This window comes from Mustela nivalis (assembly GCF_964662115.1).
Source record: "Mustela nivalis genome assembly, chromosome: 20".
In the NCBI taxonomy this organism is placed as follows: Eukaryota; Metazoa; Chordata; class Mammalia; order Carnivora; family Mustelidae; genus Mustela; species Mustela nivalis.
The window spans coordinates 3,922,580-3,946,507 of NC_139039.1; the positions used below are offsets into that span (position 1 = coordinate 3,922,580).

The 23,928-nt window shown below is 38.3% G+C and overlaps 1 protein-coding gene and 1 long non-coding RNA gene across 13 annotated transcripts in view; both read left to right on the forward strand.

Annotated features, from left to right (window-relative positions):
* The window catches only part of RNF170 (ring finger protein 170), a 45,645-nt gene extending 29,824 nt beyond the window's left edge, over positions 1-15,821 (forward strand). For 9 of the 12 annotated variants that reach the window (XM_082715219.1, XM_082715225.1, XM_082715221.1 and 6 more), the window contains 4 exons: positions 2,982-3,055; positions 7,298-7,408; positions 12,736-13,899; positions 14,119-15,821. In XM_082715219.1, the coding sequence (XP_082571345.1) occupies positions 2,982-3,055; positions 7,298-7,408; positions 12,736-13,005 (455 nt within the window). In that variant the 3' untranslated portion in view covers positions 13,006-13,899; positions 14,119-15,821. The remainder of the gene's footprint in view (positions 1-2,981; positions 3,056-7,297; positions 7,409-12,735; positions 13,900-14,118) is intronic. The other 3 variants (XM_082715227.1, XM_082715228.1, XM_082715226.1) reach the window with 1 other exon arrangement.
* On the forward strand, positions 7,415-9,767 carry LOC309855179. The gene is made up of 2 exons (XR_014306647.1): positions 7,415-8,916; positions 9,136-9,767. It is a non-coding gene; the product is annotated as an uncharacterized lncRNA (long non-coding RNA).
* Positions 15,822-23,928: the final 8,107 nt, after the last annotated feature.

The window sequence follows — 23,928 nt, forward strand, 5'->3', positions numbered from 1 at the left end:
GCAAATCAGTTTATTGCATGCCTACTCTGTGCTGGGCACTTAACATACTTCATCTCCTTGAGTCCCACACATGAGGGAACTGCAGCTGAGTTAAGAAATTCTACAAAAAGTAACCCAGCTGCTAGGAGAAAGCCAGATTTTAAATGTAGGCCTAACTTCAGACCCTGTGGTCAGTTCTGCTATGTGATTAGTAGCTTCTACGACTACTCTCTACTTACATTTATCCATTCACTAAATCTGTTGTTTTATTTGTATTATTTCTTTCTGTTGCAGTGATGTGTTCTAGATAGGGTTCTTTTTTTTTTTTTTTTTAAAGATTTTATTTATTTATTTGACAGAGAGAAATCACAAGTAGATGGAGAGGCAGGCAGAGAGAGGGAGAGAGGGAAGCAGGCTCCCTGCTGAGCAGAGAGCCCGATGCGGGACTCGATCCCAGGACCCTGAGATCATGACCCGAGCCGAAGGCAGCGGCTTAACCCACCGAGCCACCCAGGCGCCCCTCTAGATAGGGTTCTAATCGCTCCCAAAATGTACCCATTTTCCATTTTAAGACAGTTTAAAGTGTAGCATACAATGATCCTTTAAGTTTGTTTTTCGCCTTTGTTGTGTGAGTTTATATGGAATTACTAGGTATATAGTGCTATTATTTTACACTTTGGGGTGACATAAATAATTTGAAATCCATATCATTCACGGCAGGGTTTTCCCTACCTGTGCTCCTTTAGTAAACACCAACCAGTATCATTATTGCATCATCCATTATTTTCCTCCTCTTCCCTAAGGTTTTTCCCTAAGATAGCTAACAAGTTATAAAACACTCATTTCAATATCTGTCTTGGTCTGTTGGGAATGCTAATGAGCTGCAAAATCATGAAATACCAGATAGAATTAAATGGCCATCAGAGAAACCTCTGGTAGATATTCTTAATCAATTGGACATGCTTTCCGAGTCTGGATACAGCTTCAGCCATCCTTTAACACAGTACTCGAGGCATGTGTTAAGAATCAATGAGGTTTGGCAGGCTAGATGAACTCCATTTGCCAACCCAGGCTTAGGTAATTCACTGAGTGGATGAAAGATGGCAGTATTGTGTTCTTGGTTTCTGGGTCTGAGGTAATTGGGTAGATTGCTTCTGATAGCCTGCTGTACTTGTTAGATACTTCATATACTGTCTCTAGGTTCAAAGATTTAGAAAACTAGTCATTCAGCTTCTCAAGAAACAAATGTGTTTCTTTGAATAGTAGTTCAAGTATTTGATACTACTTATATATAAAAGGCACCTTAGTTTAGTTCCTATATATGGAATTACAGTTCTTCTCCTTTACAGTGAGCTAAGAAAAATAGCAACAACAGACTTCATCTCACTTACATTTGTAACCCACACTGTTTCACTGAATTCTTCAGCAGTCTTAGGAAGTGTTATTCCCATTTTACAAATAAACAGACTCTGGGAGATTATGACCCAGATTAAAGTCAATGAGTCTTCTTCTCCCACCATCTTATTTAGGTGGATCTCTCTTTTTATAAAGGGGGGAAAGTTGAAGAAAAGGGAAAACCTTGAGCAGTATCATAGCAGATGTGTGTGAACTGGAGCATTTGATTTGTTGGACCGTAGTTTTTCTGTGCAGTTAGTGGCCGTACATAATTTACAAAGCAAGGACACCGTACTCCAATTTGTAGGAAAGAGATGTGGAATTAAATAAGTGAATATATGTCAAGACACATTGAATTTTGGAGTGAACAAGTAGTAGATAGAGCTGAGGTATCACTATGGATGTTAATAATAATACTAAAAAGGTTTAGAAGTTTTGTTTTCATATAGTTTCTGTGTGAAATAAGGTTGTTCAGATTAATAAATATTATCTAACAGCACTTTGAGAGTAGGAAAAGATACCAGATATTGTTTGGCTTTTATTTATTTTTTAATTTTTTTAAAAGATCTCATTTATTTATCTGATAGAGATCACAGGTAGGCAGAGAGGCAGGCAGAGAGAGAGGAAGGGAAGCAGGCTCCCTGCTGAGCAGAGAGCCTGATGTGGGGCTCGATCCCAAGACCCTGGGATCATGACCTGAGCCGAAGGCAGAGGCTTTAACCCACTGAGCCACCCAGATGTCCCTGGACAGTGTTTTAAAATATTCCCTCTTGGGATACTTGGGTGGCTCAGGTCATGATCCCAGGGTCCTGGGGTCGAGTGTAATGTTGAGCTCCCTGCTCAGCAGGGAGCCTGCTTCTCCCTCTCGCCCTCCCTGCTTGTGCTCATTCTCTCTGTCAAATAAATAAATAAAATCTTTAAAAACTAAAATATTTCTTCTTCATTTGTTAGTGACCTGAACTTTAGTGCTTCTGCATTTAGCTTACCTGCTACTTTTTGAGGCCTATAAACTCTACCTTAAAGCTGTTCTGCTGCTCATGAACACCTTCTAGCAGAAAAATCAAATTCATCCACTACAAAAGTTGGTTCAATTATTGAACTGGATTATAAACTTTATTAGGTCAAACAGCATGTAATCTTTGTATCCTATGGTTCTTAATTACTATTGATGCCACTGTAACTTGGCTTTCTAAATTCTTAAAAAAATAGAAGTAGTGTTTTTGTAACATATATACCAAATTTGGAACAGAAAACTTACTTATACTGTGATTTTCTTGTTGTTATATTTGCAATGATGTTTACTTATTCTACATAGGAAATGCAATATTTCTATTAAGGCTCAGCATTGAAGCAGTTAATATATGGTTGCTTTGGATTATATAAAAATGTCTATTTCTTAGCTAGTAGTTTAAATAAAAATATTTTCAGTGGCTGGGAATTATTATGAGATTTAAATTTGCCTAAAGAGTTGGTTGGATGAAATAAAAAATATTTTAAAATAAGATGATACTATAAAAATATTTCAAATATTTGAAACTTTCTGAGGATTTATGGGCCTTGAAATTTAAAACATCAGTATTAATGTTTTTTTTTTTTCCTCTCATTAGGTACCTGCATTATTGCATACTGGCGATACGGTTCATGGCTTGGGGCAATCAGTTGTCCAATCTGTCGACAAACGGTAATGTTTATATCCAGAAAGCATCATTTATGCTAGTTCATATTATAAATTTTAATAATTTCTGTATCTAATTTTGAATTGTTTTGATTTTTTTTAAGTTTTTATTTAAATTTCAGTTAGTTAACATATAGGGTAATAGAAGTTCCTGGTGTACAATACAGTGAATCAACACTTCCATACAAGTGCTCATCACAAGGGCACTCCTGAATCCCGGTCACCTAATTCACCCGTTCCCCCACCCACCTCTCCTCTGGTAACCATCACTTTGTTCTCCTTAATTAAGATTCTGTTTCTTTCTTTGCCTTTCTTTTTTCCCCCCTTTTCTTGTTTTGTTTCTTAAATTCCAAGTGTGAGTGAGATTCTAGGGTCAGAGATCCTTTCTCTGACTTATTTCACTCAGTATAATACTCTGGCTCCATCCATTCATTGCAAATGGCAAGATATCATTTTTTCTGATGGCTCAATAATATTCCACTATATATACATGCCACATCTTCTTTATCCATTCATCAGTCAGTGGACACCAGGGCTCTTCCATAATTTGGCTATTGTAAATAATGCTGCTAAACACTGGGGTGCATGTATCCCTTTGAATTATTATTTTTGTATTCTTTGGGTAAACACCTACTAGTGCAATTGCTAGATTGTAGGAAGTTCTGTTTAATCAAAGCTTCCGTAATGTTACTCCATTATTATTTTTTTTTATTTAAAGATTTTATTTATTTATATGACAGAGTGAGATCATGAGTAGGCAGAGAGGCAGGCAGAGAGAGAGAAAGAGAGAGAAGCAGGCCCCCCGCTGAGCAGAGAGCCTGATGCGGGGCTCGGTCCCAGGACCCTGAGATCATGACTGGAGCTGAAGGCAGAAGCTTAACCCACTGAGCCGCCCAGGCGCCCCTACTCCATTATTTTTTTTAAGGTCTTAAGGACAGCAAAAAAGGGAAATACCTTTCTAAATTTTTCAATTATAGTAAAAAACTGGTAAATGAATCCTCCCCCAAATTCTAGTAAGTCTTTGTTGTAATATGAACAGAGGAGTAATTGAACTAGCTAATCAGGCTTAACCAGATATTTCCCCTACATATAAAAAAATGTTTTCCCCTTTCAGTTCACTTTAAAGCTGCCCTTCTCTAGTGAGGGTCAAGATAGCTTTATATGATGAACAATAGTTTTTTAAAATGTGTCTTTTGGAGACATATCTAAATTACATGATCCAGAACAGATCAGACTATTTTAGTTAGTATAGGAGTTACTTCGGGGGGGAGATGATAAGTTTTTATAAACATATACTGAAGACTGATATGTCAGCATAGATTTTTCTTAATTTCTCTGACAAACTGGAAAAGCAAAATAATGAAAAATTGGAGAAATTGAAGTTCTTAGTTTTTTAATTAGTAAATATAATGAAATAGAACATCCTATCAGTTGTATACAGTTTTTTCATAATTTTCTATATACTTATTTTATCTTTCATCTAAAATAAATACCTACCTTTCTACTAATGAGTTATGAATACGTAAAAAGATAGCAGCTCCTTAGGAAGTCTTCCACTGTGCAAAGTGACATCCTGAAGGGATAGAGAGCTTTCAAGTAAAGATGTTAAATTGAATACATGTATTTACTTTTGCTCTTGGTCACCCCGTTAAAAGAACAGGACATTTTGTAAAGGCATAAACTCATAGAGGCCAAAAAATGAAACAAAATGGTAGAAAAGGCAACAATTTTTCTAAAATTCTTTGTAAACTATAACAGACATACAGAAAAGCACACAAAACATAGAAATATTGCTCATTGAATTATCACAAAGCAACACTTCAATAATCACCACTCAGATAAAGAAATAGGAACTGGCCAGTAGCCCCCAGAAGCCTCCTCAGGACCAAATCTCCAACTCCTTCCTCTGCTAGAGGCAACTACTATTTGACTTTTATGATAAGCTTTTCCTTGACTTTCTTTCTTTTTTTTGTTTTTTTAATATTTTATTTATTTATTTATTTGACAGATCAGAAGAAGGCAGAGAGGCAGGCAGAGAGAGAGAGTGGGGGAAACAGGCTCCCTGCTGAGCAGAGAGACCGATGTGGGTCTTGATCCCAGGACCCTGGGGTCATGACCTGAGCCGAAGGCAGAGGCTTAACCCACTGAGCCACCCAGGCGCCCCCCTTGACTTTCTTTATAGGTTTATGACCTTAGCATGCATCTCTAAGATTATTGTCTAGTTTTGTCTGATTTTTGGACTTTATAGCATGTATTGGCACACACAGACACACCCTTTCAGCCTTGTTCGGGCTATCCACTCACCCCCATCACTGCCTCATTTTGTGGCGTGGAGAGGGAAGTTCAGGGCTTTATCTTCTTTCCCCCTAGCTTCTACATTCCCAAATTCTGCCTCTTTCACATTTGACTTTGTATCACACGGCAGGAGGAAAATCGGTGGAGTTTCTTTTGTTGTTGTTGTTGATATTGTTTGTACTGCTTCTCTGGCTGATTTGATTATATGAAACAAGTCTGTCACCAGTGAAATTTATTTGCTAATACCACTTCTCATAATCGTTAGCCATATGCCAGCAATGCTGAGACTAAGCCATAGGTCTGACATTAAAGAATTAGTTCCACCACCTGTCCCCTCTTCTTGGCTCTATCCATGGCTTTTCAGAGGGTATATATATGATATATATATATACAGGTGATATCCTTTTGACCACCCATAAATTGCTAGAGTCCAGAAGGGTAGAGATAAAATTGTTTCTGTATAATAGGTTTTGGTTCCGTAACTAGAGAAGAATACATCCTGGAAGTCAGACAGGTGGCAGGTACCCCGTCCCCACCCTGTTCCGCTGATGTGGTGCACAGGCAGCTGCACCTGACTGCACCATGCTCACCACTTCTCTTCCCGAATGCATACGCCGAGACACCAGTGGCCCGAGCTGCACTTCAAGGGCCAGCTTAGGTTTCCAGCTTTCTGGGCACCCCAGGCAGAAGTCCTTATTCTCAAGCAATACTCTCAAGCGCCTTGTAACAGGTCTACCTCCCTTTCCATCTTGGGTGTTGTGGTTGGCAAGGGGCAGGGCTGTGTCTTCGGTTTTGGGGTCCATGTAGCTTGTAGTACAGTGCCTGGCCCACAGTAAGTGCTCACTTACTATTCATTGCAAGATGATTTTTATTAGCAAATTTGTGAAGAGAGGCTGTGTACCTGCTTTCCTACCACCTGTCTCTTCATCACTCCTTCGCTTGGCTGTTTGGAAAGCATCTGAGTCGTGGGAAGGCCTCGTTTTACAGCTGAACTGAGGAAGGATAAAAACAGCTAGATGATTTAAACCTAAATCTTCCCATTTTTATCTCCTCACACAGTGACCATTTCTATAGGCATTGATATATTTTAAAATGTACTTGTTTTTCAAGATACTGTCCTCTTCAGATTACCTCAGTATGGTCCTGGGACGCTTGTGTATCTTTACCTCTGCCATGGAGGAAACCAGGTTAAAAGTATTACGTTACATATTAGTATCAAGAATTACCTTTTTTGGGACGTCTGGGTGGCTCAGTGGGTTAAAGCCTCTGCCTTCAGCTCAGGTCATGGTCCCAGGGTCCTGGGATCAAGCCCCGAATCAGGCTCTCTGCTCAGCAGGGAGCCTGTTTCCACCTCTCTCTCTGCCTGCCTCTCTGCCTACTTGTAATCTCTGTCTGTCAAATAAATAAATAAAATCTTTAAAAAAAAATTACCTTTTTTGATGATAGTAGGGATGGATGCTTCAGAGTGGGCTCCTGCAATAACTTAATCTCTGTATTATGTTTGGTAGCATTCAAAGATACTTCAGATACCAGTGAGGTTGAAGAATAATGATTGTAATCACAAAACACATCCCTAATTTTTCACTCCCACAATAATAAACATATATTTTTATATTACTTTGCTCCTGAATATTTTCTCATCATTTGTTAGCCCAGAGCATTACTGACTTTATCCCTGGTGTCAACTGGAAGATATTAGAACCAGTGTTTGCTTGAGGTACCCATTTGATTTTGTGGGAATTCAAATTACATTTTACATTGGATTTTATTATAAGTCAGTGGTACCTTACTTTCCTCACCATGTTGCTTTTATTTAAAGAAATAACTGAAAAAAAATAAAATGAGTGAAATATAAATTTAGAAGCTTTTCTCATTCTATTGAATAATAACACAAAATGAAAAAAAATTAATGCTACAGAAAAGTCTAACAATGTTTTTTTTTGTAACATACAGGTGACTTTACTGCTAACAGTATTTGGTGAAAATGACCAATCTCAGGAGGTTGTATCATTGCGTCAAGATATTAATGATTATAACCGGAGATTCTCAGGGCAGCCTAGATCTGTGAGTATTGTTATAGCAGGTGCGAAATTAGAGTATAATGATACTTCTCTTTGGTAAGGTGAGATTTGCCAACATGTATTCTTTGACTATAAAAAGTCTCATTGTTTATGTGTGTTGGATAAAGTTTTAACCTTCCTTGTTGTTGTCAATCACTGAGTTACAGCTTTCCCAAGGACTATAGTTTTCTATCTTTAAAAAAAAAATGGCATTATAAAAGTCTTTATGAAGGAGATTACAGAAAAAAAAATTGGAGGGAAATGTGAAATCTCTAAAATAGGGATTATCTAATGAGAAGCTTAGAACTAAGAACTTCTGGAGAGTTTTACAATTTGTGTTTTCCACTTTTTTATTTACCCTGGGCCTCCTCTTTGAAATGTTTCCCTAACTAACTCTAGGTGTTAGGGAAGTTTTTTGTTATGTCATTTTAGTTCTCAAAAACATTTGATTTTTAAAAAACACATTAATTTTATGATTGACCTCCTACTCCCCAAAAAAGGCATTTGATAGATTAAAAACTCTATCACATTTTACTAGCTTATTCCAGTTTTTTCCAAAATCTAACAAAGAATTCCAGAAGTGTGTGCACGACTAAGTATGTACTTTAAAAATCAGAATATTCTTAGTACAGATTTATATGGAAAGCCTAGATCCCTCCTCTGAGATCAAAGCATATGTCTGAGTGCTTGGCTTACGTCTCCACTCGGGTGTTGCATCGGCATCTCAAACGTGATACGTGCGATATTAAATTGCTTCCCTCCTCAGCTTGGTGTTTTCTTTTCTCAGTCTACTTAGCTGTTTTGATTTCTTCCTTTCCCTCATTCGCCTCATCTGGTATATAAATGAGTTGTATCATTTCTTTTCTCATTTGGGGAGATCCTCTCATGTTTAGCTCATAAAAATGTCCTGTGTCTGTAGCCATCATTCTAGCCCAAGCCACCATTATCTCTTGCTTAGGATAATTGCAAGTAGCCTCTCACTGCGATTTTTTTCTCTGCGCAGGAGCCCGAGTAATATTTTGAAAACATAAGAACATGATGTTCTTGTATTTTAAAACTTCCAGTGGGGGCGCCTGGGTGGCTCAGTGGGTTAAGGCGTCTGTCTTCAGCTCGGGTCATGATCCCAGGGTCCTGGGTTCAAGCCCCACATCGAGCTCTCTGCTCAACAGGGAGCCTGCTTCCCCACCTCTCTCTCTGCCTGCCTCTCTGCCTACTTGTGATCTCTCTGTGTCAAATAAATAAATAAAATCTTGGAAAAGAAGACAAAGAAGAAAAAAAAACCTTTCAGTGTTTTGGAATAATGTTCCAACTCCTTCCTGTACTAAAAGGCCCCCAGCATGACGTGGTTTCCCGCCTCCCAAGCTTCACCCAAAATGCCTCACCTCCACCAGCCTCCTTTCAGCTCTTGAAGTGCACTCCCAAGTCTTCCCATCTTAATGCCTTCACACATGACCCCTCAGTTGGGAATGCTTGTCTCTCTGCTCTTCTCGTGACTGACTTCTCATCCTTTAGGTCGTTCTTTTTTTTTTTTTTTTTTTAAAGATTTTATTTATTTATTTGACAGAGAGAAATCACAAGTAGATGGAGAGGCAGGCAGAGAGAGAGAGAGGGAAGCAGGCTCCCTGCTGAGCAGAGAGCCCGATGTGGGACTCGATCCCAGGACCCTGAGATCATGACCTGAGCCGAAGGCAGCGGCCCAACCCACTGAGCCACCCAGGCGCCCCCCTTTAGGTCGTTCTTAAATAGACCTTCCTAAGAGAGGGTTTCTCTGATCAACTAAGGTATCCTCTATCACTGTCCTCTGCACCATTCCTTTGTAGCATTTGTCACAAACTCTACTCAAATCTTGTTCATTATCTTTCTCTCAGTAGACTAAAAGCTTCATGAGGGCAAGGACTGTATGTATATATTCACTGCTATATTCCCATCACCAGTTTCAGTACCTGGCATACAGTAGGCCCTTAATATTTGTTGAATAAATTAGTGAGTTATCTTTAAGAGTTGATACTACTACTGTCAGCCAAGAATATTGGCTATTAAAGTGCTTCAGTACTAAACACTTGTGTGCTCTCATGCTTCCTCACACATATTTCTGATACGTGATGTGGTGTACATTGAAGGGCATACAGTTTCATCTGTTGTGGATAAAGGTAAGTCTTCTAGATGTCTAAACAAAAAGAAAACTTAATCTAATCACTGGTGTCCCCCACAGATATCCGGGGACCTCTTCTTTTTCACCCAGCAACTTTTTTTTTTTAAACATATCCTCCAGTGACATCTAGAGGATGATTTTTTGAAAATAAGTATGTTCCAAATTCAAGAACTACCACTGAACTTAAAAAAAATAAAATCATTTTAAGATATTCATTCCTGTTTTTAAGTGTGAAAGCATATCTTTGCTCAATTACTAATTTTTGGTCGGTGTCAGATATTTAATAATTAAGAAGTAGGTGATAAAATTACAGTATGATAGAGACTTTTAGCTCTTTGATATTTCCTCATCCAAAGTTGGAGCAAGATTGTGATTAATACACAGATATTTCTTTTTTTTTATTTTATTTTTATTTTTTTAAAGATTTTATTTATTAATTTGACAGAGAGAAATCACAAGTAGATGGAGAGGCAGCCAGAGAGAGAGAGAGAGGGAAGCAGGCTCCCTGCTGAGCAGAGAGCCCGATGCGGGACTTGATCCCAGGACCCTGATCATGACCTGAGCCGAAGGCAGCAGCTTAACCCACTGAGCCACCCAGGTGCCCCAATACACAGATATTTCTTAATAACCCCCATTTCATACTTCTTGTCTGCTTATTACAGATTTTATATATAAGTCATACCATATGAGAAGTGAATGAACAGTTCTCATAAAGGACAGAAAAGTATTCAAAAGATACACTGGCTGGTCACTAGAATATTTAAAATAATTTACCATAGACTTGTAAAAGTTGTGCAGCTGTTTTGCTTTAAATGTGAATTTCTCCCATAAAGAATAGAAAGTTGGGCGCCTGGGTGGCTCAGTGGGTTAAGCCGCTGCCTTCGGCTCAGGTCATGATCTCAGGGTCCTGGGATCGAGGCCCGCATCGGGCTCTCTGCTCAGCGGGGAGCCTGCTTCCTTCTCTCTTTCTCTGCCTGCCTCTCTGTCTACTTGTGATCTCTCTCTGTCAAAAAAAAAAAAAAAAAAAAAAAAAAGAATAGAAAGTTAACATAGGAACTCATTCTAAAAAGACCATTTAGGTTTTTTTGTGACCAGTTTTCCAAAAAGGATTTACAGGATTTTCTGGTGGAGTTTATAGAACTGCTTCCTTATCACTTGCTCAGTTCTTCCCATTTTTGTCTCCACTTCCCTCTCTACTTACTTGGCACTCATGAAAAACAAAATATATACTTGGACATACTGTAATTATATGGATTGTTAATTAGAACTGAGCTAATTAGAACAGTGGAATTACCAAAGGAAGTGACTTTCTTCGTCTGGTCAGTTTCTCTGTATCTACCAACCCCTGAGAAACGAGATAGTGAAAGAAGTTATGTTGAGAAGTCATGGTAGTTCCTTACTACACAGGACCATATAGTCCAAACAGACTACACAAAGAAAATGCAAAGTTTGCAGACAGAGGGTAAACTAACTTGCTCAAGATCATACAAATAGATACTAGTACTCGTTTTTTTTTTTAATTTTTCTTTTCTTTTTTTAAAGATTTTGTTTATTTATTTGACAGAGAGAAGGACAGATCACAAGTAGGCAGAGCAGCAGGCAGAGAGAGGGGGGAAGCAGGCTCCCTGCTGAGCAAAGAGCCCGATGTGGGGCTCCATCTCAAGACCCTGAGACCATGACCTGAGCCGAAGGCAGAGGCTTTAACCCACTGAGCCACCCAGGCGCCCCGATACTAGTACTCGTTTTTCACAGCTTTATTTAGATGCATTTTACACTGCATGAAGTGCAACCTGTTTAAAATATATAATTCAATGCTCTTTAGTGTATTCAGAGTAAATATAATCTAGTTATTGTCATAATCTAATTTTATAGTATTTTCATCATCCCAAAAGCTTTGGTATCCCTCCCCATTCTCCCCTTTCCTGTCCCGTTTCCCCAGTCCTTGGTAACTACTAATTTACTTTCTGCCCCTATAGATTGGGCTAGTCTGGATAGTTCATTCCATTGAAATGGGATCATATAATATATGGCCTTTTGTCTCCGGCTTATTTCCCTTAGCATAGTGTTTTCAAGGTTCATCCATGTGGTGATATATATAAACCAGAACTTCATTGCTTTTTATGGCCAAGGGATACATATTATTTTGTTTATCCATTCATCAGTTGATTGACATTGGAATTGTTTATACTTTTTGGCTATTATGAATAATGCTTCCATTCATATTTGTGTACCAGTTTTTGTGTGGACCTTTGTTTTCATTCCTCTTGGGTATATGCCTTACTGCTGGATATTATGATAATTCTGTTTAACATTTTGAAGAACTGCCAAACTGTTTTCAGGGAGGTGGTTTAGTCACACCAGGAGTGTGTGAGGGTCCAATTTCTCTGAATGCCTCAATTTTCAAAAATTTATGCAATTTGTTAAATTTCAGCTGTGAAAATTATGCTCACTTATGTAGAAACCTGGTAATTGATGTTTTTGTACATATTCAGAAGCTTAATTATTTTCATAAAGATAGGGTCTGGCACTCCCAAAAATCTTTGTGGCAATTAATAATTCGCTTAAACTCAAGCTAAGCCAAATAAACATCCTGGGAAGGAATCTGTTTCATTGCTATTCTTAGGCTGTCAAAGTCATCCAAGTTAATGTGTCTTTAAAGTCTACCACTTTTATATTGTCTGGCAATTTATAAATGTCTTTTGTATACTGTGTCTCTTTTAGTTCTTAATAGCTTAATAGTCCTTGTGACACATGCTTGGTTAGTTGTTGTCGGATCTCAATTTGGTTGTGATCTGGTTTCCCCCAGATCACCTGTCTCCGAAAGATTGACGTTGAGTTTAAACCCAGACACTGCTCAAGCCTCAGTCTCTAATCCTATATACACTAAGTGCTTCGTTTGGTTTATTTTACTAATTCAAATTAGAGAGGACTCGAGTTACCTCACTATATCGTATATTTTCCGTTTGTTGACATTTTAGTTGCTTTCCAGTTACCTGCAGTAGGATCGGTCGTATAAGAACCTCGTTATCAAAGAGCTGTTTTCAAATAAAATGTATAACTAGAAAATACATGAAACTCCTTAATTCATGTTAACTGAGTTTGCACATTGTAAGAAAATTATATTATTCTGATACTGACATATTAGATGACTAGTCATATTTTGTTCTTCTCCCTGCCAGATTATGGAAAGAATTATGGACCTACCCACTTTACTGAGGCATGCATTCAGGGAAATGTTTTCAGTCGGGGGCCTTTTCTGGATGTTCCGCATCAGGATTATACTTTGTTTAATGGGAGCTTTTTTCTATCTTATATCACCTCTAGATTTTGTACCTGAAGCCTTGTTTGGAATTCTAGGCTTTCTAGATGATTTCTTTGTCATCTTTCTGTTGCTCATCTATATCTCTATTATGTATCGAGAAGTGATAACACAGAGACTAAACAGGTGAAAAAATGTGAGTTTACTAATATTTCAGCCAGTGTGTGAAATCAGACAGAAGGGCCGATGGCAGTATACAGCATTTGACTATTATTGTACAAGCTTAAAACCACTGTATGACAAACATTTGATTTCATTTGGCAAATGCCTAGCAAGATATGACTGGAATTTTTACATTACAGGTTCTAATATTAAGGTTAGAATTATAATAATTTACGATTATATCTTGATTCTGTGTTGTCTATAAAGTCTCTGGAAAAACTATAGAATTATATAAAAAGGGGATGATTTTATGTTTTTCTTTTTCCAAAAATTAGATTCATTGGATGTATAGTAAGATATTGTTTTATAGTTTATCCAATTTATCCTTCTCAGTGTGTACCTATATGATAATATATTGCTATGAAATGCATCTAATTATTTTTGTTACAATAAAATGTTGTACAATATTGGGGGAAAGTCACTGTGTCTTTTAGTACTAGCTACGTTTTATGGACTTAACAGCAGTTAGGCTTTGTCATCCTGATAAAGTTCTTTGCTCTCAGCTAAAAGTGAAAGAATGAACTTGAAATTTATAATTTGATTTCATGTTCTGGTTTATAAGACACTTCTTAATCAATAGAAGTATTAACGTACAAGATATTTATCTGCAGTCAGCACACATGATTTTCTCAGTTCTGAAATTTAAATAAGAATTTGGTACTTTTATAGGAATAATACATAAAAGTAACTTGTAAAGGGAAATTTTTTTCAGAAACTTCTGTGAAACTTCAAACACATAGAAGTTTGATGCATTTCTGAGGAAAGTGGCAATGAGCATCAAAGACCTTGGGAGGGGTATAGGAACACTGTTTAAATTTGACAAGAGAAATTACTGGTGAGCTATGTTCATCGGAAAACTTTTGTAGGGACGCCTGGGTGGCTCAGTTGGTTAAGCAGCTGCCTTCGGCTCAGGTCATGATCCCAGTGTCCTGGGATCGAGTCCCACATCGGGCTCCTTGCTCGGCAGGGAGTCTGCTTCTCCCTCTGCCTCTGCCTGCCATTCTGTCTGCCTGTGTTCACGCTCTCTCTCTCTCTGACAAATAAATAAATAAATAAATAAATAAATAAATGAAAAGAAAAGAAAAGAAAACTTTTAATACCATCCCTAGATGGCAGCATATAGTCCGAATTCCTCAGGTCTATCACAGAATGAGCAAATGTTGTCTGAGGCAATTCAGTAAGAAAGTTATCTTGCTTTTTTTGATGGCTACAACCTAAGTACCTAATGCTCTCATCTGCAGTTTTTTGTTTCAGAAGAATCAAAACCACAAGTGGTATCAAATCCTAACCCCCTCAGCTGGCACTGCTCATCTGTGGGGTGGACAGTAAGCAGGGTCATCCATGCCAAGGAGTCCGTCCGTGTTGGCTCTGTCACCTTGCAGTCACCGATAGTCATACTGTCCATTCATGTATTAGCGAGCTTCATTATGTATGGATATGGAGGGAAAACCCAAATCTGTTACGTTCTCTCAAGTTCATCAGGTTAGTCATCAATTAATAAGATGCTGAGTGAATATCCAGAACAGTATTTTCTAATTTGGGTGGAGGACAAAGCTGTTGCTTGTCATAGAGAAAACAGTAATGCCTAATTATAGCACATTATAATTAAAGGATTTCTCGCATACTTGACATCTTATCCTTAGGACACTTGTGTGAAAAAGGCAGGGCATCGCCTTCCTTTTCATAGATGAAATCCATATGTCACAGGTGAAAGTTTGGTCTGAAGCCATTCAGAGATAAGTGACTAAGCAGGTATTAGACTCTTAGTGAACTTGTTAGCATGGATTCAAATAGATGTGAAGGTTATGAATAGGGGAAGCAGGAGAGAAACTGGGATCCTTGGGAAGTCTCCAGAACACACCGGAGTAGCATCACTTAGGTGATTCTAAGAGGAAAGGTCTAGAAAGGTTACATATCAAGATTTCATGAATCTTAATTCTATACTTCCAAATTAAATGTCCAGTATGGTGGCATGCTGCAGAGAGAACATTTCAGCTGCAATCACCAAGTAGAAAAGCTCATGAGTTGACTTTGTTATGCCACCATTTACCAGATTAGAAATGGATTTTTTTGCCAATTACAAATTTGGTGTGGGGCTACAGCAATGTCATTTTTTAAAAAGGATTTAATTTTCTGCATGTATTCTGCTTCAAGTGTCGCGTTTCTAGTTACAATTTTACTGTAATAATGGGAATTCCGTCTAAGGCTTTCCCAGTAGAGGTGTACTGTACCAGCTTTTGTAACATACAAAAACGCTATATAATGTGAAGTCTTACTAAACTGAAAAGGGAACACGTGGACATCTCAGAGTTTTTGGCCTGCTTATTATGTCATCCTTACTGATCACTGAAAACAAACGTGAAAGAGATCTGAGAAAGTATTTAAAGCAAGTAGAGTCGATCAGTGTTCTAAACATCGTAGTAATACTTCTATGATTCAGTTAGATAATATAAATCAAAGGAATAATTTGGATTTTTGTAAAATGCGATATTATAACTTTCACAAAAACAGATGGTCCAGCCCCAGGGGCAGAAGATAACTTCGGGCAGCTGTGTGGGGAACAAGATGGTGGAAACAATTATTCTAACTGTCCACCAGAACAGTGGTTTCAGCTACGACAATTCTCATCATTTGAGAGCAACAAGGGACTAAAGGACTTTGTCAGCCCCTGTGGCTGTGCAGATACAGGGCTGTTTCGGTGGACTGGTGGTTTGGTTCAAACTTTGTGACGTAGGTTGTCAAGCAGTTATTCTTTTGAATAAAAACAACATATCTAAAATGAAAGATTTGTGTTATATTCCTGTTTAATATTGTTTGCTTTAAAATTCAGAACTCCTGGGGCGCCTGGGTGGCTCAGTGGATTGAGCCGCTGCCTTCGGCCAGGTCATGATCTCAGTATCCTGGGATCGAGCCCTGCGTTGGGCTCTTTGCTCAGCGGGGAGCCTGCTTCTCTCTCTCTGCCTGACTCTCTGCCTACTTGTGATCTCTCTCTCTCTGTCAAATAAATAAATAAAATCTTTAAAAAAATAAAATAAAATAAAATTCAGAACTCCTGAAATAGTGTTCAATATGATTGTTGCAATGACTTTGTTTTTCACTAATGGATATCCAGTGTCTCATCACATTTCTAATTAATTATGCTTAGATATTTTAAACTGAAAAAGTAGAAATGTTTTTGTTTTTGAGGAAAATTATTTAATCTGGGCAGTCTATTCTGGGAATAAAGGTGGAACTGGAATTAGAATTTAGGCTTGTACCCTGATTCCCCACCCCTATTTCTTTCAAGTATATATTTGATAACTGAAATGTTACCTTTTTTTAAACTTATTTAAAAAAATTTTAATTCCAGTATAGTTAATATACAGTGTTACATTAGTTTCAGATATACAATATAGTGATACGCAATTCTGTGCATTACTCTGTGCTCATCCCCTCGCCCATTTCACCCATCCCCCACCCATCTCCTCACCCATCACGAGTTCTCTTTATTTAAGAGTCTGGTTTCTTCTTTATCTTTTTTCTGTGTTTTGTTTCTTAAATTCCGTATATGAATGAAATCGTGGTATTTTTCTTTCTCTATCTTAATTACACTTAATATATGTTCTAGATCCATCCATGTTTTTGCAAATGGCAAGATTTCATTCTTTTTTATGGCTAGTAATATTCCATTATGTATCTATACCATATCATCTTTATCCATTCATCTATCAAGGGACACTTGGGCTGCTTCTGTATCTTAGCCATTGTAAATAATGCTGCAGTAAACATAGTGGTGCCTATATCTTTTCGAATCAGTATTTTCATTTTCTTTGGGTAAATACCCAGTTGTGGAATTACTGGGTCACATGGTAATTCCATACTGTTTTTCACAGTGGCTGCACCAGCTTGCTTATCCACCAGCAGTACAAGGGGGTTTGTTTTTCTCTACTTCCTCAGCAACACTTGTTTCTTGGACTTCTGATTTTAGCCATTCTGACAGGTGTGAGGTGGTAACATCTCATTGTAGTTTTGATTTGCATTTTCTTGATGATCAGTGATGTTTGAGCATCTTTTCAGTCTGTTAGCTACCTGAATGTCTTCTTTGGAGAAATGCTTCTTGATGTCTTATGCCCATTTTGTAATTAGACTATTTGCTTTTTTGGTGTTCAGTTGTAGAAGTTCTTTATGTATCTTTGGTAGTAACTCCTTATTGGATATGTCATTTGCAAATATCTTCTATTCAGTAGGTTTTTTTGTTTTATTGTTTGCTGCATAGAAGCTTTTTATTTTTATGGAGTTCCAAAAGTTTTTTTTTTTTTTTTCCTTGCCCTAGGAGACCTGTCTACACAAATGTTGCTACAGCTGCTGTCAGAGAGATTCCCGCCTTCTTATTCTCTTCTAGGATTTTTATGGTTTTAGGTCTCATGTTTAGGTTTGAATCATTTTGAATTTTTGTGTACGGTGACAGAAAGTAGTCTGGTTTCATTCTTTTGCACATAGCTGTCCAGTTTTCCCAACACTATTGAAGAGACTATTTTTTCCCATTGCATATTATTGCCTCCTTTGTTGAAGATTAATTGATCATATAATCGTGGGTTTATTTCTTGGCTCTCTACTCCATTAATCTGTGAGTCTGTTTTTATGCCAGTATCATACTGTTTGATTACTATAGCTTTGCAGTATATTTTTTAAGTCTGGAATTATGATACCTCCAGTTTTGTCTTTGTCAAGATTGCTTTGGCTCTTTGGGGTGTTGTATGGTTCCATACAACTTTCAAGATTATTTGTTCTAGTTCTTTAAAAATGCTGTTGGTATTTTCATAGGGATTGCATTGAATCTGTAGATTACTTTGGGCAGTATAGACATTTTAAAAATATTTGCTCTTCTGGGGTGCCTGGGTGGCTCAGTGAGTTAAGCCTCTGCCTTTGGCTCAGGCCATGATCCCAGGCTTCTGGGATTGAGCCCCACATTGGGCTTTCTGCTCAGCGGGGAGTCTGCTTCCCCCTCTCTCTCTCTGCCTGTCTCTCTGATCTCTATCAAATAAATAAATAAAATCTTTAAAAAAGTATTTGCTCTTCTAATCCATGACATGGAATATCTTTCCATTTGTATTGTCTTCAGTTTATTTCATCAATGTTTCATAGTTTTCAAAGTATAGGTTTTTCACCTCCTTGGTTAAATTTATTCCTAGGCATTTCATTCTTTTTGATTTATTTCCTTAATTTCTCTTTCTGCTACTTCATTATTAGTACTTAGAAATGCTATGGATTTCTGTATACTGATTTTGTATCTTACAACCTTACTGAATTCATTTATCAGTTTTAGTAGTATTTTGGTGGAGTCTTTAAGTTTTCTGCATATTATGTCATCTGCAAAGAGTGGAAGTTTTCCTTCTTCCTTACCAATCTGGATGCCTTTTATTTTTCTTGTCTTATCTCTGCGGGTAGCAGTACTATGTTGAATGAAAGTGAGAGTAGACATCCTTGTCTTGTTCCAGACTGTAGGGGGAAAGCTCTCAGCTTTTCAGCATTGAGTAGGATGTTAGTTATGGGTTTTTCATATATGGCCTTTATTATGTTGAGATATGTTCCCTCAAGCCTACTCTGGTGAGGGTTTCTATCATGAATGGATATGTACTTTGTCAAATACTTTTGCTGCATCTATTGAAACGATCGGATGGTTTTTATCCGTTCTTGGGATGCTGAAATGTTCTTTTCTGAATCGGTGCCCTTATGTTTGCACCAACACCTTCCCTCATTCCTCTTGGAAGCATTAAATGTACTAATGTACATTTGTAATGTACAGGCCCTTTTTTTGCTAAGCAGCAATGAATAAACTTGGGAATGGGTCAGAATAGGAAAGGGCGCTCAAGTTTTTATGGCCGTAAGTCTTAGTTTCCCAGGACCAGGCCAGTGGGCTGAAAGAGCTGTTGACAGGAGGTGATACTATTAAAGAAATAGACAAACACTGAGTTTTTGTTATTCTCTCAGAACCCGACCATCTTCATGGGATCAGTATTTGTTTTAAGCATTGCCTACTAGCAAATTTGAGGTGTTACCAGTCACTGTCGTCTTCACCCACCCTCATCCTCTGATCTGTTCCATGTCCCAGAAGGGTGCACAAGAGGAGTAAACAGTAGGAAAGTTTCCATTTGGAAACACTGAATATGTCTGGACACTGTCCTTATTCTTTCAGACTAGTGGTATTTAGCTGTAGGCCTTTCGAGGGCAGTATAACATGTGATATAGGAGAGGGCTAAAGGCTAATAATGTTTAAAACCAGTATCTAACAGTTTGGATTTTGTTTAAAAACAAAATTTTGAAAAGGTGTTTAAAAATGCGGGACATTCGTGGGGCGCCTGGGTGACTCAGTCAGTTAAGTGACCGACTCTTGGTTGTGGCTTAGGTCATGATCTCAAGGTTTTGAGATTGAGCCCTGTGTCAGGCTTCATGCTAGGTAAGGAACCTGCTTAAGATTCTTTCTCTCAGGACGCCTGGGTGGCTCAGTTGGTTAAGCAGCTGCCTTCGGCTCAGGTTGTGATCCCAGCATCCTGGGATCGAGGCCCACATCGGGCTCCTTGCTCCGCAGGGAGCCTGCTTCTCCCTCTGACTCTGCCTTCCACTCTGTCTGCCTGTGCTCACTCTCGCGCTCTCTCTGACAAATAAATAAATAAATAAATAAATATTCTTTCTTTCTTCCCCTCTCTCTCTAAAATAAGTAAATAAATCTTGGGGGGGGGACAAAGAAAATAATACCTGACATTCAGATTAAAACACTAATCCTAATCAATCTTAGAGAAAACCTTTAATTTATATCTACATGAAAATTAATCTTTGTTTCACGAATCCTAGAATATTAGACTGAAAGGGACCTTAGGAAACCAGATGAAAGCTACAGATAGCTCCCCAGAAAAAATGCACATATACACATGTATGTATAATTTTCTTTCATTTTCAGATGATTCAAAGACCTGGCCATTCATGAATTCCAAATTAAGAATTCTTCATTTAGTCCCATAGCTTTACTCTATAGATAAGGATAATGAGGGTCACAGAGAATGAATGCTAGGGTTTTTTTAATAAAAGTTGTTTATAGAAAAAAGAGCATAGTTGGATAGAAATTAACATCTGAGCTATTAGATATTAGTGAGTTTAAAACATCTTTAGTTCTTATCCCTCTCCTACATCAAAACAAGTAGCTTTTTCCCCAGTTTATCTAACAAGACAGTTTACCCTTCTTGAATAATTGACAGAAGTTACCCTTTCAAGGGTTACATTTTCTTTTTTTTCCCTTAAAACCTGTATTAATCTATTTCCTTAAAAAATCCATTAGTAAATTAGCTCTTGGCCTCTTAAGACTTTGAAAAACATCAGACTTCTAATCAGCCTTCCTCAATTTACCTCTATTTATTCTCATTCCCTTAGATGGGCATATAAAGCTAAGAGATATTTTCATTTTTGACACTTTATGTAAGGGACCAAATGAAGAGATCAAATGAGTACATAAACATCTTTCCTGTTTTGTAAAAGAAAGGCAATTTTGCCTATCTTGTATAGCCCTTGTTTGCGTAGTAAACTATTAAAGTAGAATAAACACCAGGGATTTTAGAAAAAATTTTTATTTAAATTCAGTTTAACAGATAGTGTATTAATGGTTTCGGACATAGAATTTAGTGATTCATCAGTTGCATAGAACACCCAGTGCTCATTACATCAGGTGATCTCCTTCATGCCTGTCTCCCAATTACCCTATCCCTCCACCCACCTCCCCTCCAGCAATCCTCAGTGTACTTACACCAGAGATTTTCTAAATCATCAGGATCAGATGATGAATTATCATAAAGTGAACGTAGTGTTTAACTCTCACCTCTGTCAAAAGACACATTACCACTATCCTGTAAGCCCCCTTTCATTGCCTCTCTACCCCAAAGTAACTTCTGACTTTTACTTACCTTTTTTACTCTTTAAAAAAATAGGATCCTATATTTGCTTTTGCGGGACTTCTTCGATATTAGGTAGGAACCATCCATATTGTTGTGTCAGTTTCTTTACTTTGATTGCTGTATAATATTCCTTGGTATGACTATAACACAATGGACATTTGGATTATTAAAAAGGCAGATTATTATCTTTGAAAGTAAATGTTCCTGGCAGTCACCCCTTGACAAGTAGAGAGTAGTTCTTTGAGCCTTATGAAATGTTGAGAAGAAACAGGCAAGGGAGAGAAGAAAAACAGACAATGAGTATAAATTTGTTTAGAGAAAGTGGAAATTATTCTTCTATTAAGAAATTTCTATTCTGGGCGCCTGGGTGGCTCAGTGGGTTAAGCCGCTGCCTTCGGCTCAGGTCATGATCTCAGGGTCCTGGGATCGAGTCCCGCATCGGGCTCTCTGCTCAGCAGGGAGCCTGCTTCCTCCTCTCTCTCTGCCTGCCTCTCTGCCTACTTGTGATCCCTCTTTCTGTCAAATAAATAAATAAAATCTTTAAAAAAAAAAAAAGAAATTTCTATTCTAACTTAATTTCTATTAAGAAATTAATTTGTAGGGGCGCCTGGGTGGCTCAGTGGTTAAGCCGCTGCCTTCGGCTCAGGTCATGATCTCAGGGTCCTGGGATCGAGTCCCGCATCGGGCTCTCTGCTCAGCAGGGAGCCTGCTTCCTCCTCTCTCTCTCTCTCTGCCTGCCTCTCTGCCTACTTGTGATTTCTCTCTGTCAAGTAAATAAATAAAATCTTTAAAAAAAAAAAAAAGAAATTAATTTGTATACCAAACAAAGTGAAAATTTAATTTGGGATGGTGTTTTAGAAAGAAAAATGCAACATTCAGTTCAAGTAACATTTTAAAAATTATAGGCAATTTACTTTGTCAGTAAATTTACCATTTCAGAGTAAGGAAACATTAGGATTATTTTCAGTAAATAATAAAAATGTAGATTTCACTTCCAAGTTACAGATAGCTGGAAGAACGAAAACAGAAAAAAGGGGACTGAAGAAGAGAATTTCACTGAGGGAAACCCAACCAAATAATGAAATTGACTAGTTCCACTCTAAACAGATTAAAAATGATCAGAGACCTCAAAAGGGTACTCTGCACTGGTTGGTGATCCTTGCATGTTTCTTTAGTGGCTTGCATTACCAACCTCTGCACATTCATACATTCTTTCTCTTCCGACATTTCCCAGTCCTACACTCCCAGAGCTCATGACCCCACTTCATAAATTGCTCCCATCCTGTGAGTCCTCTGTTTGGTGAGGGTATATAGCTCTCTTCTTTTTTAAAGGCCATCTGCATTTCGGTAAAAGGTACCACCATCCCTCCATCTAAATGCTCAAGCCAGAAATTCAAGTACAAATCAACCTTAATACCTCGATTCCTCTGTCTTCTTCATTCTCACATCCATCTGTCAGCACCAAGCCTTGACATTTCTACCTCCAACTACTCTCATATCCTGGTCATTCTATCTCCACTGCCACTACCTTAGTCCAAATTACCACGCTGTATTACTTGCCTGCAGTGGCCTCTTAAATGGTCTGCAACTCACGTGCACTGCTTCCCCTCTGATAAACTCTTCAGCTAATAGCCAGAATGATGCTTAAAAATGTCACGTCTCTTCACTGCCTAAAAAGGTTCATTGGCTTCCTTCTGCATTTAAAATCACCTACTTCAACCTCACTTCATGTCCTTTTCCCCCTGGCTCCCTAGGTCTACACCCCAGCCTCCATTCAGTTCCCAGAAAATACGAAACTCACTACTGCCACAGGGCCTTAGTACACACTCCCTGTATGGAGAATGCTCCTCCTGGCCTCCCCATTTTCATTCTTTTACTACTAGATTTTTTTCCATTCTTTGGTCCTCAACAAAATGTTCACGTCTCTGACGACCTAACTACCCAAACGACCTAACTACCCAAACTAAAGTAAGTTAGTTAGCCCTCCTCTAACCTCATTAACCCTTATAACATTCTAATGTATTCAGGAATCTCAGCACAATACTATTATTATTTTTTAGAGATTTTATATATTTGACCAAGAGAGACCCCGCAAGAGAGGGAATTCAAGCAGCAGGAGAGGGAGAAGCTTCCTGCTGAGCAGGGAGCCTGAAGCTGGGCTTGATCCCAGGACCCTGGGATCATGACCTGAGCTGAAGGCAGATGGTTAACCGACTGAGCCACCCAGGCACCCAAGCACAATGTGATTTTATTCACATTTTTTTGTCTGTCTTCCCTCACTAGGATAAGCCCTGTGAAGAGAGGCACTGTTAACCTTACTCACCAAGAGCAAGACCTAGCATAATGTCTGCCATCTGCTCAATAAAGGTTAATAAAAAAATGGAAGGGGGAAAAGGGAGAAGACAAGATCATTTCTTACTCCTTCATTGTTACCACCCAGGTGTAAGCCATCATCTCTCACCTGCATTGTCACAGAAGCCTGCCTACCAGTCAGTCTCCCTGCCTCCCTGCTATCTATATTCAACACAGCAGAGTGATTGCTTTAAAACACTGGATCACTACTCTGCTTAAAGCATGTTGTCCATCTCAGAGTCAAAGTGAGAAGTCCTTACACTAGCTTACAAGTCCCTGCAGGACCTCATCCTGTTTACCCTGGCTATATATATATATATTCCCAGCCCAGCCCGGCTCAGTCTGCTCCAGCTACACAGGCCCCTTTACTGTTCTTTGTATAGGCTGGGGACACTGAGCCTCAGGAGTTTTGCCTTAGCCATTTCCTCTGCCTGCAAGGCTCTTCCCACAGATATCCTCCTAGCTAACTCTTGCCTATTCCAAATCTTAGCTCGAGTCACTTATTTAAAATTGCAATCCCCTCACAACCACATAGCTCTTTTCACCTTTTAATATGACATATGGTGGTATGTTCTCTGCCTTCTCTAACCTCCACTAGAACATTAGCTCCGTGAGGG